The sequence below is a fragment of the Poecilia mexicana genome, unplaced genomic scaffold, assembly GCF_051168715.1.
Source record: "Poecilia mexicana isolate PSO_F unplaced genomic scaffold, ASM5116871v1 scaffold_13, whole genome shotgun sequence".
Lineage (NCBI taxonomy): Eukaryota > Metazoa > Chordata > Actinopteri > Cyprinodontiformes > Poeciliidae > Poecilia > Poecilia mexicana.
The window spans coordinates 18,924,908-18,937,951 of NW_028263382.1; the positions used below are offsets into that span (position 1 = coordinate 18,924,908).

At 37.6% G+C, this 13,044-nt stretch overlaps 3 protein-coding genes across 4 annotated transcripts; 1 reads left to right on the forward strand and 2 right to left on the reverse strand.

The window, feature by feature from the left end:
- Window positions 1-1,930: 1,930 nt before the first annotated feature.
- Window positions 1,931-6,330, reverse strand: hmgn1a (high mobility group nucleosome binding domain 1a). Its single transcript, XM_014982450.2, has 6 exons — window positions 6,107-6,330; window positions 5,102-5,131; window positions 4,604-4,633; window positions 4,466-4,504; window positions 2,642-2,758; window positions 1,931-2,560 (listed from the first exon to the last, which is right to left on the reverse strand). The coding sequence occupies exons 1-6, from the start codon at window positions 6,119-6,121 to the stop codon at window positions 2,492-2,494; spliced, it is 300 nt and encodes a 99-aa protein (XP_014837936.1). The 5' UTR covers window positions 6,122-6,330; the 3' UTR covers window positions 1,931-2,491.
- On the forward strand, window positions 5,274-9,971 carry get1 (guided entry of tail-anchored proteins factor 1). 2 transcript variants are annotated; one of them, XM_014982449.2, is made up of 5 exons: window positions 5,274-5,390; window positions 7,537-7,702; window positions 8,690-8,757; window positions 8,958-9,072; window positions 9,555-9,971. In XM_014982449.2, the coding sequence occupies exons 2-5, from the start codon at window positions 7,546-7,548 to the stop codon at window positions 9,626-9,628; spliced, it is 414 nt and encodes a 137-aa protein (XP_014837935.1). In that variant the 5' UTR covers window positions 5,274-5,390; window positions 7,537-7,545; the 3' UTR covers window positions 9,629-9,971. The 2 variants fall into 2 exon arrangements, with proteins under 2 accessions (XP_014837935.1, XP_014837934.1); XM_014982448.2 differs by lacking the exon at window positions 5,274-5,390 and adding an exon at window positions 6,529-6,874.
- A 771-nt stretch (window positions 9,972-10,742) lies between these two features.
- Window positions 10,743-12,604, reverse strand: LOC106915087 (lebercilin-like protein). Its single transcript, XM_088012122.1, has 6 exons — window positions 12,381-12,604; window positions 12,040-12,299; window positions 11,607-11,849; window positions 11,306-11,443; window positions 10,923-10,992; window positions 10,743-10,834 (listed from the first exon to the last, which is right to left on the reverse strand). The coding sequence occupies exons 1-6, from the start codon at window positions 12,550-12,552 to the stop codon at window positions 10,743-10,745; spliced, it is 975 nt and encodes a 324-aa protein (XP_087868248.1). The 5' UTR covers window positions 12,553-12,604.
- Between the last annotated feature and the right edge of the window lie 440 nt (window positions 12,605-13,044).

The following is a 13,044-nucleotide window of genomic DNA, read 5'->3' on the forward strand; positions in this document are numbered from 1 at the left end:
TCGTGAGCTGTGCATGTGACGTCACCGATAACGGTTGCCAGCTCACTTCATCAAAATATACATTTCTTATGTCAAACCAGCGAACAAGTGTGAATACAATGTATTCTAAAAATAAATTAATAACTGCTACAAGCTTGTCGTTTTTAGCTTTAGCTTTGTATATTAAAAAAATTCTCCTATTCATTTATTTTTGATAATTTTGATTACTGTGGCTTGCAGTTAAAAAAAATGCTCCTAACATTAAAGTAAAAAAAACAAAAAAAAAACGTTAAAATAAAAAGTGAAATTACTCATACATGCATAACACATCGTAATGTTTTCCAATTTATTTCTGTTGATTTTAATGATTTTGGGGTGAGGTGAGGTGCAACTCACCTCACTCCAAATTAAAGTAAAACAGAAATTTGGAATTTTCCAGAACAGTCACTAACACCAAGCCTCTATAGAGGACATGTCTGTTGCCAAACGAACTTGTCTGTTCACAGAATGAAAATGAGAAATCGAAAGTTGAGAGGAATGAAAAATAGAAAAAATGCCCCAGTGCAGCCTTGAAAAGTTTATAACATTCTGTGCTCTAAGGACAGCAGCTGAACTTAATGCTTCATATGGATATTTAGCCATTGACATGGGTGTAACTGTCAGATACTTTGTGCTAAGCCACAACTGAACAAAGAATATCAGCTGTATTTTTGTGGGTTAAAGAGAATAAGGACTGGAGCGTTTCCCAATGGTTCAAAGCCACTAAAAGTTGTATTTTCATTAGCTATAAGGAATATTCATCAAAGCAAAAGGACATCAATGCTTGAATAAAAAAAAAAAAAGATTTTTATTTGACTTTGTGAAACAAGTAGAATTTTTCAATTATCTTTTTTTTGTTTGTTTTATCATATCACTGTGTAATATAATCTTGGTTGTTTGTCTTCTATTTGAACTCTTGAAATGAATTAAATTTCAAGATTAAATTAAGACACTTGTCGAGAATAGGCGCCATACAAAAAAAGTCAACTGGCACAACAGACACACATGAAAGTAAGAAGGCTGAACTTTGCCTTACATATTAAAACCTAATTTTGTAAAAAAAAAAAAAAAATCTGCACTAATAAAATTCAATGTAAACTAGTTCACCCATTTTAAAGTAATTTTGATAATTTAAGTAAAAGGTGCATAAATATTACTTTGTGGATTTTCTGGAACTCACACATACTTTTTGTTAAATGTGCCTTACCTTTTCCAGAGAAACCACAAACTTTCTTTAGTCAAGAGCTACTGACTTCATTCTGTTTTGGATATTCTAATCATTTCTAAGCAGAAATGATTAGAAATTTTAAGTAATTATCATTTCTTTCTTGAGTCCATGTTAACAAAACCCTAACATCACTGTTGACAGTGACAATGGATTTTGTGACATCTTTCAGTTTTTGGCCAGTTTAACCAATATTAGTTAGGTTTTTTCCTGAGCAACCTACTTACTTCCTTTTTGCCCCAGAGTAAGAATTTGGGTCAAATGGCTGACAATTGGTCCCAGTTGGGAAAATTATCCTATATACATATAAAAATAGATTTTGAAGGCTGGAAGGTCTCTGAGAAAACTTAACCTTAGACCTACTGAAAATATTATGTGGGCTATGTGCTAGTGAAGCAATCAACAAACTCATAATTTATGTTAAGAGTGATTTATCAATTCAAAATTATGGCAGGACTTTGCCATAATAGTAATAATAAAAAAACACACAAAAAAGTGACTTCTATGCAGCTTTCTAATAGAAAATTGCATAGTTTTCTGATAGAAAGCTGTGGCTCTACAACATGGGGTAAGCTCTAGTCCCAGTGTAGAAAAGATGCAGGATTCACTGTAGGTAGAGGGTGTTGCTATTCGTGTTAACATTATGAATGAAGGCCAAGTTAAAAAACAACAACAAACAAACAAAACTTTGCAAACACAACCATTTTAATTGGCATTTTATACCACCTATAACATAAATGCATTTGGAAAAGATAAAATCCCCAAACCCAAGATCCTAAAAGGATAAACAACCAACTCTGCAATGTGTCTCACCGTTGTTTACTACTGTACCAGAAAATTAACATTTGTTTCAGATGGGGGTAAAAACAAAACAAAAACAAAAACAAAAAAAAAACAAACAAAAAAAAAGTGAAAGCTGAGCACCAAAGTTCACAAACACAAAATAATGCTTTAGCTTCCACAGCATTATTCCACTCACAGCATTTTGAGAATCCATAATAGTACCGGTGATATGGTCCCTCTGAACAAACTCTCTCGTTCTCTCTTCTGAAACATGTATGATGCCACAAAATACAATCAACACAATGACAGAAAGGGTCCCTTCACAAAAGCTTTGGAAATTTAACAGACATTTAAGTATTTTAAAAATGCAATCACATCCTTAAAAACAATGCCGTCTTAAGAAAATAGCTGATAAAAATATTCTCTGCATTTTACAACAAAAAGTAGAACATGACACCATCTCTGCTACTCTGCTTTCTCATCCTCTTCAGCCTTGTCTTCCTTTTCGTCTGCCTGATCATCTGCTGCAGCAGCCTGTCAATGAATAAAGCAGACATGTTTAGCAGTTTGTTCTTACTATGAAACCAGACCCATTAGGCACCAGTGCTAACGTACCTCCTCAGCTTTGGCCTCGCCATTTTCTGCAGGAACTTCTTTCTCTGCTTGGGCTTCTTTCTTCTCTTCAGCCTTGGCCTTTGCTGCCTCCTTTACCTTCTTGGTCTTGGGAGGAGCCTGTCATTAACATCAATGCAAGGCATTGGGAAAAAAACAAAAAAAAAAAAAAAACAACAACAAAAAAACATGATCTTTTCAATCACAGCTTTAAGAACCAGGGTCTTGTGTGCTTTTCCACTAGAAGGGTTGCGTTGCACCTTGATGACCAGATTTTGACCAAATAGATTTGGTCAAAATCTGCTTTAAATACCAGTCATCAGATCTCACCTGAGCATGCTCAGTCAATAACAAGCGAGGTCTGTATAGGATATAAAATTGATCACACTACAGCTGTGAGACACAAAGGACCACCCTTTAACCTGATGAAACAAATTTTTCAGACCAAAAGCATTGTGTGCTGGGGCCAGCTTTCACATCTGGCCCCACAGGTCCGACGTGAACAATTTTGTGAAGTGTAAGATATAGACATTTGAAACTGAACAGTAGATAATAGGTATGCGGAAATCTGTACCTTACATTTTTTCTGTCCCTCCTGTTACAAGGATGCGACATTTCATTATAGGTATGGTGTGTTCATGCGTTGTTAGTTTTTCCATCATACATAGAGTTTCACATATATAGACCAAGAAAATGGCTTAATTACCAATTAGGGGACTTCTGTATGAATTTTATTTAAGTTCTACTGCATTACTGGATTTTATCTAAAGGAATCTGAGAACAAAAAAGGCAGGCTAAATACTATTGCACACCACAATTTTCAGATTTCTGTGATTAAAAATAAGACCTATTTTTCACTGTGGGAAGCAAAGAAAGCGACAATACCACTGTTTGGTAGGCCATGCACTACAAATGAGAAAGTTTCAGAGTGTAGGACAACCAGCGCCACTTTTGGTCTTAACAATGCCTCTCTGGAACCTGGATGTCTCTTGATAAAAAGGGTAATTTCAGCTAAACTCAACATTTTTCATACTCAATTACATTTAACCCCAGTAGACCTACTGAGGGGGCTATGTAACGTGGCTGTGTTTATTTGCATGTAAATTGGACAACTGTAATCTGAGAATAGAGCGTAGATTTAGGAGCGTGAATGCATATGAATTACCCCGGTAACACTTTATTTGAAGGGGGTTGAATAAGACTGTCATGACACTGTCATAAACATGACATAACACCTGTCATGAACATCAATAAGCCTTCATGAATATTTATGACTGTTGTCATAAAGCGTCATTTGGTAAATTATGACACTTTTAATACAAAGTTGACATTATTCAAAATGTCTTTGTTATGACAACTTGACATTAACCAAGAAATCATTACTGATATAAATTTGTTATAAAAGTATTACTGATTGCACTTTAAAAATTAGGTAACTTTATGTTATTAAAGGTAAAATTTAAACAGTAATGATTTCTTGGTTAATGTCAAGTTGTCATAACAAAGACATTTTGAATAATGTCAACTTTGTATTAAAAGTGTCATAATTTACCGAATGACGCTTTATGACAACAGTCATAAATATTCATGAAGGCTTATTGATGTTCATGACAGGTGTTATGTCATGTTTATGAAGGTGTCATGACAGTCTTATTCACCCCCCCTTCAAATAAAGTGTTACCAATTACCCCTGATGCATGTTGATACCAAATCTGTCAGAGCTATAGAGATTCATGTACTCCTTCTGACCACAGTTCTGGTAATGTGCAAAACAAAACAAAAAATAAAGGTTTAAACCACCACCACTGGAAAGCTGCGTCTTTCTACCTTTGTCTTCTCTGGTTGTGGCTTTTCCTGGGTCTCTTTCTGCAATGCACAGAATTTAACATAGGAAAAGGAAAATGCATTGCAATGGCCGGGCATACAAGTTGAATTCTCAGTCTCAAAAAGGATAGTGAAGCTTACCTCCGACAGCCTTTGAGACTTCCGTCTTGGCTGCAAAACAAAGATTCTGAGTTAAATGAAATATTGATGAGTTGGGATTTAACAAGTTCTTTAAAAGTCAGCAAACAATTATCCTATCCACAATAATTAGCATCAAAGAGATCAAGACATTAATAAATTTAATTATGTGTTAAAACAGAAAGAAAATGCAACTGCTTAAAAAAATAAATAAATCACACACACCCCAATATGTTTTTTGCATTTCTTCTAAGCACTGTAAATCAGTCAGTACTAAGCCTATAAGTGCATAACCCCCTCTGGCTATGGTTTATGTGCACGTTCTACTGGCCTTTTGGAGACTAAGATGAAAATGTTCCCCTGTGCAGTTCAGCTTATGAAATCATCTAAATTGAAACAGAAATCTTTAACTCCACAGTTCATCACGTACAGCATTTAAACTCTGATCCCGTCACTACATTATGTCATCACTTAGATTTTTTTTTTTTAAAACATACTCACCTCTGCAGCTGCATCTGCATTGGAAGTTCCCTGTGTAAAGTCAGAGAGATGGAGAGGGGGGGGGGGGGGGAGAGAGAAATTAACAAGCACTGAACAACAACCATTCATGAGTGAGCTAAAGTGGGTGTGTGGTGGAAAGGGGGATGGGCACCTCTCATTCCCGCTAGCTGATCAAGAATTTATGCAATCTGTACGAAATGTGACAAAAGGTCCTAGGCGTTTCTAGCTCAGATTCGGGGTTAAGGATTTCAAAGCATCAATAATGGTAGCCTAAAAACACATTTTAAAGGTAAGCCAAATATGTATTTTATTTTATTTTTTGCAGTATTGGGTTTCAGACCCAATGGAATCGGCCAGCTGTGTCGCTGTTTTCTTGGACACATCAGCTGCCATGATGATCCATAAAGAAAAGACAGAGCGCCTCGGGAGTGACGCACACCATCTTAATACTGAGGACAGTCAAAGGTTAATATCCCAGCAATGTAAAGCGGTAAACATGAAGAAAACCCGCCACCACATTTAGTCGCTGCAAAATCTACCCAAAGAAGCTCAAACTAAGCTTAAAATACAGTGTTTCACGACTGAAATTCCTTGAGGTCGCAACCTGTATGCTTCCTCGACGATAGTTAACACCCCTTTGTTTAATCCCAACACACACACACACACACACACACACACACACACACACACACACACACACACACAGGACTATGAAGTAGCCAAGCAGTTCAGAAACCTGCCTGAGCGTGCATTGCTATCAGGATATGTGGCTCCGGGAGCGAAACTTATTTGGCTGTGCAGGCGTGTTATCCCTGGGCTGAGTAAAAAGGCGCCACTTCACATTGTGAACACGGCAGACCTGAGCACATCCGACTTGGACTCCATGTAAACCCATTGAACACTGAGGACATTTATCCTTCTCCACCCCAGCTTCAGATACAAATGCCTGTACAATGTTAACAGCTAAAATACTTTAGACATGCTTATACACACATTTAAGCTTACCTTTTTCCGTCCCATTCTCGTTTTGTTTTGGCGAGACAGCTACAGTAAGGAAAATTTCAACCTTTTTGTTCCGATAAAACTAAGAAAGCCTGCAGGTTAGACGTACACCTCAACCCTATACTTCCAGGGAAGTGTGCTAACGTTATATTTAAGGTTCAACCAGTACCAGAACTAGCTTTAACTGGATTGGATCCCTCGCTCCTTATGTATTTTATCCCTTGTCCTACCAACCTAGCAGGAAGAGTGAATCTCCGCCCAATGTTCCCAGTGATTGGCTTTGAGGTTCAGGCAGCATATTTTTGAAACACAACATCTTTACCTGTGTGGGTAGGACGGTGTGCCAATCAACTATTAGTGTTTAACTATGAGGAAAGCACGATGGGTGTTGTCAGTAAAAAAGGAAGCAGAAAAACCACCGTGAAGGTATAGGCCTTAGTGATTAGATAACATGAAATGATTATCAGCAAATCACAAGAAAAATGTGGCAAAACCTGAAACAATATTTGCACAGATATAAAGTACCCTCAAGAGGGACATATGCCGCATAATTTTGCTTGCACGCCCGTGCTTTCTTGTTGAACAGAGATTAGTGAAACATATGTGATAGTACAAAAGTAGTCTATCAGCTCCACCTGTAATAGTGAGCTGAATAGCTGTGGGAGTAACACTGGTGGAAACATGGCGACAGGCTGCGCATGGTTCCTGGTGCTGGGCTCCGTGTTTCTCTGCAATCTCATGAAAATACTCCTGCCTAGCATTTCATCTTTCGTAAGTAGGGGGTTCTGCTTTGTCTATGTCAACTGCGGATTTGAGCACTGTTTCGCATTCATATAATATTATAATCTCTTTTAAATAGAATGCTAAGCTAGACGCTGCTAGCTTAGCATTTAGCATAGCTAATAGTGTTAGCTTGCCGTAAACAAAACGAGGCTTATCTGGCTGAAGGCCGGGTGGAGTTTTCACCACAACCTGATCAAGTTACGACCCGAACGTGTAAAATGTAGTACCTTAGCTGTTTTGCACAATCCTTTGCATTTAGTCTCAGCCACTCTACTAACCACATCACTGAATTTAAAATATTCAGAACTGCTCCGTGCATTATATTGTCATATATATATTTGCTGCTGTGACAGTTATTTAGGGACCTTTCTATTAATTTTGAAAATTTTAACTTTTTAAATAAATGTAGTTCAATAAATCTCCGTTCTTCCACCAATCAAGCAGCTCCAATAGGTCATGAGTGTTTTTGTTTTTTACATTATTATGTTATAACAGCATATATTGGAAAAAGGCTGTCAAATTGGCAGCACTTGAAAAACTTGGTATATAGTACTTGTTGCCTATATACTGTCACTCATTAACTACTTCCCCCACATTAAAAGCCATCCCTTTATTGTACTCAGTAAAACAGTTTTTGTTTTTCTTTTAAGCTGACAAAGATGGTGCAGAAAGACGCCGAGCAGGAGAGTGAGATGAGGACTGAAATCCAGCAGATGAAGAAGGAGCAGTCCTCCATAAGCATGATGGATGAGTTTGCAAGATATGCCAGGCTGGAGCGTAAAATTAACAAAACTACAGACAAGCTTAAGACACATGGTAAGATAAAAACGAACACACATGTTCACCAATTCAAGAGGTACATCATACTACTGAACAGCAAGAATCTTTCTTATAAGCTAGCAAAATGTAGTACGTGCTTTATGTTTATTATTACCAGTACAGCTTAGGTTGGAAAATCTTTCAGCAGACCTACTGTTGTACACGTAGAAAAATGTGAAGTAGTTCAACAAAGAAGGCTGTGCAGAAATTGAGTTCTCTGGATGTGCAGAGCTGTCAGAGACAGCAACTATGGCTGTGAAAATGATTTCACAAAGTATTCACTCAAGCGGCCTGAATATAAATGCATGGTACACTTCTTGGATTTTTACTAGCTATAACAGTGACGTATCTATTTCCATCCTTTTCACTGTAACACGCCAGTTTGTGCTGATTTATTTCAAAAATCCCAATTAGTGACTTGTTGGTTAAAATATGACGTGAAAAATATGGAGGGGTATGAATAATTTTGTGAGGTACTGCACTTCAACCTTTGAAAAAATTCACTTTTTAAACACATATGACTCAAATGGGGACGTGCTCAGTCTTTCACAGCTGTTTAGATCTGCCGCAACAGACAGAATTCAGCAACTGCAGGAAGTGGCTGGAGGTTTGATGTTTACAAAGTATTTGCTGGGAGCAACAGCTGCCTGTTGTCCAATGCAGACAATCTAAGAGCCGTCTCACAAACAAACCAGAAGTCGACATTTGCCTGGCCAAATCCGTAATATTTGTACAACTGCTAAATTAATGAGCATGTGGCATCATGAATATGTTTTTAGTGACTCTTGCAAGAATGTTTGCATGCATATATTCTCTCTATTTACTCTCTGTCTGAAATACATTGTTTGGCAATTTCAGATAAAAGGCACCTATAGTGGTATTACATCACTACCTACATACTTATATTAATTCATTTTGTTCTAATACTGAGCACACATGGATACATATACTGCAAATGATTGCATGTTTGATTTACCTTTGCAGTGCAGTCGAGAACCGCTCAACAAGCCAAAATGAAATGGGTTGTGAACATCGTCTTTTACATACTGCAGGTAGGTGGACAATACAGACAGTAACACAAATATATCTGTAAGTTGTACAACAATTATCTTGCTGCTCTGACCACTTGTAAGATCTAAACTTATAAACTTTGTTAGAAAATAAACACAGTAAAATTAGTATGACAAGCTGCAAATAGAAGCAATGTAGGAACTATTTACAATTTCAACTATGTATTCCTTTCTGTTGTCAGGCTGCTCTGATGGTCTCACTGATATGGAAGTATTACGCTGATCCAGTGACTGTGGTCCCCAGTAAATGGATCGCTCCTGTGGAGCGACTAGTGGCTTTCCCAACAGGAGTGGCAGGTTGTCAGTCTGCTGTTCTTGTTGTATCCAATATAAGATAAGCCAAACAATTTACGCAATGGTTATTATTGATATGCACGTCTCGATGACTAGTTAGTGAAATGTTACTTTAAAGCTTTTTTTTTTTTTTTTTTTTTTTACATTTTATCAGTTGATAACACTTGATCAGTTTCAAGATGTTCCAGGGTCGACCATGACTATATATGGGGCTACAGAAACCACCAGAAAGAGGCTCCATTTTTATGAACTAATGTCCTCGTTTCTAAATAATGATCAACATGTTGGATAAGATGACATCTTAGTATTTCAATTTGTATATTTCTCTTCAAAGGAGATCATTTTATACTGTTCAATTTTAAAAACATGACAACTTGAGAGAAAATTGTATATATAATGTTAACCAGTGAATAACCATGCTTGGCGCAGTAACAGGAAATGAAGCCTGCAAATGAAAGATTCACAGAGCTGTTCTTTTCTTGCAGGTGGTGTGGGAATCACTTGTTGGCTGGTGGTTTGTAACAAAGTAATCACACTGGGCCTCAGTGCCATCAGTTAGAGAACTCGGCTGTGATTCGGCTGCCTGCACGTCTTCTTGGAAATGAATTTGGTGTTTAACACGAAGATAAGACTGCTCTCCAATTGCAGTATTAATTTATTATTATTGTAACATTGTGTTTTCTATTTTTGTTGAATGAATGTTTTGATTTCTTTCCAACTGGATAGAATTGTGACATTTTCTTTCCTTCGTTTTTTTAAAATAAACTATTAAAACCAAATTTTGTATTTTCCAAGTTGGGAAACATCCAACAGAAACAACTCGGGTAGTTTTTGTTTAGTTCCAAAAATATTGGTCTGATTTTTTTTTTTTTTAAGTCAAAATAAAACATAAGAAATTCTAATACTTGTAATTTTTTAAAACCTTTGAAAACAAAGCTTTCATCACTGCAGTGAGATTTTATCTGACAAAGCTGACTGTAAGATGCTATGATCCGTTTGAAGATTCTTAATCTCGCCACAAATGATTTCTCTTGCGTATTAAGGAGTCATTGTGTATCTACTCTGCTATAACTTGTGTCACTATGCAAGTTCTTACTGACTGGGTTGAGCTGTGCATTCATTTTTATTTGACATGGTTGCATTCAGAGTTGTTTCCAAAACATTGGCCAAATTAATTTCATCTTTTGTTTCCTTCTCTTATAACTGCTGTAAAAGTTTCTAAAGCCTCGGCTTCTTTGTCGTTCGGCCAGGTGTTCTAGGCTCTCATCTCGATTTTCTTCCCAATAGTTTCTCTCAATATTTTCTTTGAAAAATACCTGAAAAAAAACACAAACAAAACAAAACAGATTTTACATTAGCTTAATCAAATATTCCTTTTACTACCCAATTTACAACCAGCACAATGCTTACGTCTTGGTGATCGTCTTATAATACAGTGTTTTCAGAAATGTTTCTTTCTGGACTTTCAGTAAGCAACACTCTTGCAGATGGTGGTTGTAATGCTGAAATGATAAACGGTTAACAGGGCTTGGATGATCACAGGAACTTTAAATAGGCATGACGGATTCATGAAATATCTAATTTCCTTGATAAGATGAAGCACAAATCAACAAATTAGATCAAACTGAATGCAACGTACCTGCAGATACAAAACTTGATAGATGTTTAATTACTCAAGACTCCTTATGTGCCAAAACATCTCTCTTCAATAGCTCTGATGATGTTTGGACAGATCTATCCGTCTGCACCACCTTATTCTCTTTAGCTACAATTATAAGTTCAGGCAGCTAAAGTCACAGGCAACTAGAAAGCATAACTAACCTTTGTCAAAGTAGCTTATTTGTGCTCATTACCTTTTTTGCTGTGTCCTTTAACCATCCTGTGGTAGTAAATATTATGTTTCTGCACTTCTTTTTCTCTGAGCTATTTCAGAAAAAAAAAAATCAAAAGTTGCGTATTATACATAGCTATGGAGACAAGAGGGACATCTCAGCAAACAATCATTATTGCAGTAGTCATTTCAGTAATTTAATTTAAACAGTGAAATTCATACACAAAGAAAGAGATGCTGGTTTCAATTTCCAGCAGCACCCAGTACCTGCCCATACTGCAAAAGGTACCAATAACTACTAATAGCCATGTTATCATTGTGATTGATTTATCAACAAACTTGCCTGAATTAAACCTTATGGAGAAACTATGAGTGATACCTATATATCAGTCATTTCATGCTCACCTGGAGCTCTCTGGTCAGCTGGTGGATGTGGTCTTGCAGACAGACAGATGCTTTTCTTGCCTCTCTGAGCTTTCTTTGTTCCGAGTCTATTTGGCGTTTGAACGATTCTTGGTACAACTCAAGGGTTCTCTCCATGTTCTAAAATGTAAGGAGATAAAAAAGAAATGCAATGCACGACCAAATAAAAGGGCTATGCTTTAAGACTAAAATCTTAGGGCTTGATCATGCGTTCTGATTTCAACTTTGAAGTAAGCTATATCCCAGCAACTCACTCAAGCCTCCATACCGTTCACCTTCGCACCTGTATCTTCCGGTCCCTGTCCTCCAGCTGTGTAGTGGCCCAGGCCAGCTTCAGGGTGAGCTCCTCCCTGTCCAGTAGACTCTGGTCTTGGCTGAGCTGCTGCAGGTGCTGTAGAGTGTCCTTCATGCTGAGCAGCTTTCTTTCTGTGGCCTGCAGCTGCCTGCCCAGGTTGTCACGGGACATGCGGGTTTCACGGAGCAAACCCTGAAGAGCTTTGGTTTCATTGTTGTGCTTGGCTAAAATCTGGAAACATGCATAGAAGGAATATGGTTTCTTTGGTATTGGTTGTGCTGGTGATGCAGGAATACTCTTTAAATTTGAATTGCATTCAGAGTATGATTACTTTCTGTCTTCAGACCTAGATGGGGCACACTTAGCTGACAGAATGGAAGCGTTACAAGAGAAATCTGAAGAGATGAAATTATGATCCAACCTGGGAGATGTCGTCATTTGAGTCTCTGAAGTGCTGCTGCGCCACCGTGTGGCGGTGCTGGACTTTCTTCAGCAGTTTGTTCGCAGTCTTGGCTTCACTGAGCTGCTGCTGCAGATCCCAAACCTGGCTCTTCAGCGCCCAGATGCAGTTCATGCTGGGGGCCTGGTTCACTGACTTTGAACCTTGCAAGGTACGGATTGGAGGCATCTTCAGGATTTCATGCTTCATTTTTTGCTTCTGGACCGCTTGGGTTTTCGTGCCTGAAGGGAAAAGCAAATTCGTTTGGTTATGACAGAAAGAAATAGTAGCCCACTCTCAATTACATCCTGCATTGCCTTGACTGTATCCAGATCGCTTTGATCCCTGGAGTTTGGCTGATGGATGATCATCTGGAGTCCTGTCAGCTGTCTCCTCACGGTCAGATGGATACCCTGGACCATCAGAACCACAGCAGGGACTGGACCACCTGGAGGTGTTGGTACTGCAGCTCACTGTATCACGATCCCCATCCATGCAACTTTAAGAAGAATTTGACACTTTGTGAAACATAAGAAAAAAATTTTCTTGTCAAAACCGGAAACAACTCAGTTTAGTAAATCGGTCTATGCTAATTAAATGTCGTTGGAATCTTATCTAAATATTTAATCCTAAACAGAATTTTTTACTTTTTAAAAAACGCCGGTTGTCATGGCACCTGCTACGGAACTCATAACGAAGCTGAAGTTAGCATGTGATTCAAACTTTAATTAACTTTTTAAAAAATATATATAAAATAGTTAGAATTTTAGATTGTGGTGTAGTTTTTCCAAACCGTGTTTATGACTAACCCAGGGCAAGATTAAAGACAGCCCAGAGTCCTTGAGCAGCAGAATATCCCTTTAATCAGGTTCCGAGTCAGATACCAACTTTTTTACACAGTTTTACCACAAAATAAAATGACTTAAAATTAAAGAAAAAAAAAATCACAAACACTATAGCTATAGATCACACTAACATTAGACTCAA

Coding starts and splice junctions, on each gene's coding strand:
- get1 (XM_014982448.2), top strand. CDS start 6,785: ATGGCGACAGGCTGCGCATGGTTCCTGGTGCTGGGCTCCGTGTTTCTC. Junction 7,703..8,689: donor AGACAAGCTTAAGACACATG/GTAAGATAAAAA, acceptor TTACCTTTGCAG/TGCAGTCGAGAACCGCTCAA. Junction 9,073..9,554: donor TTTCCCAACAGGAGTGGCAG/GTTGTCAGTCTG, acceptor CTTTTCTTGCAG/GTGGTGTGGGAATCACTTGT.
- LOC106915087 (XM_088012122.1), bottom strand. CDS start 12,552: ATGGATGGGGATCGTGATACAGTGAGCTGCAGTACCAACACCTCCAGG. Junction 11,850..12,039: donor CAAATGACGACATCTCCCAG/GTTGGATCATAA, acceptor GCATGTTTCCAG/ATTTTAGCCAAGCACAACAA. Junction 10,835..10,922: donor TAAAGGACACAGCAAAAAAG/GTAATGAGCACA, acceptor TTATAATTGTAG/CTAAAGAGAATAAGGTGGTG.
- hmgn1a (XM_014982450.2), bottom strand. Junction 4,505..4,603: donor AGTCTCAAAGGCTGTCGGAG/GTAAGCTTCACT, acceptor TGTGCATTGCAG/AAAGAGACCCAGGAAAAGCC. Junction 2,759..4,465: donor CACAACCAGAGAAGACAAAG/GTAGAAAGACGC, acceptor TGTTAATGACAG/GCTCCTCCCAAGACCAAGAA.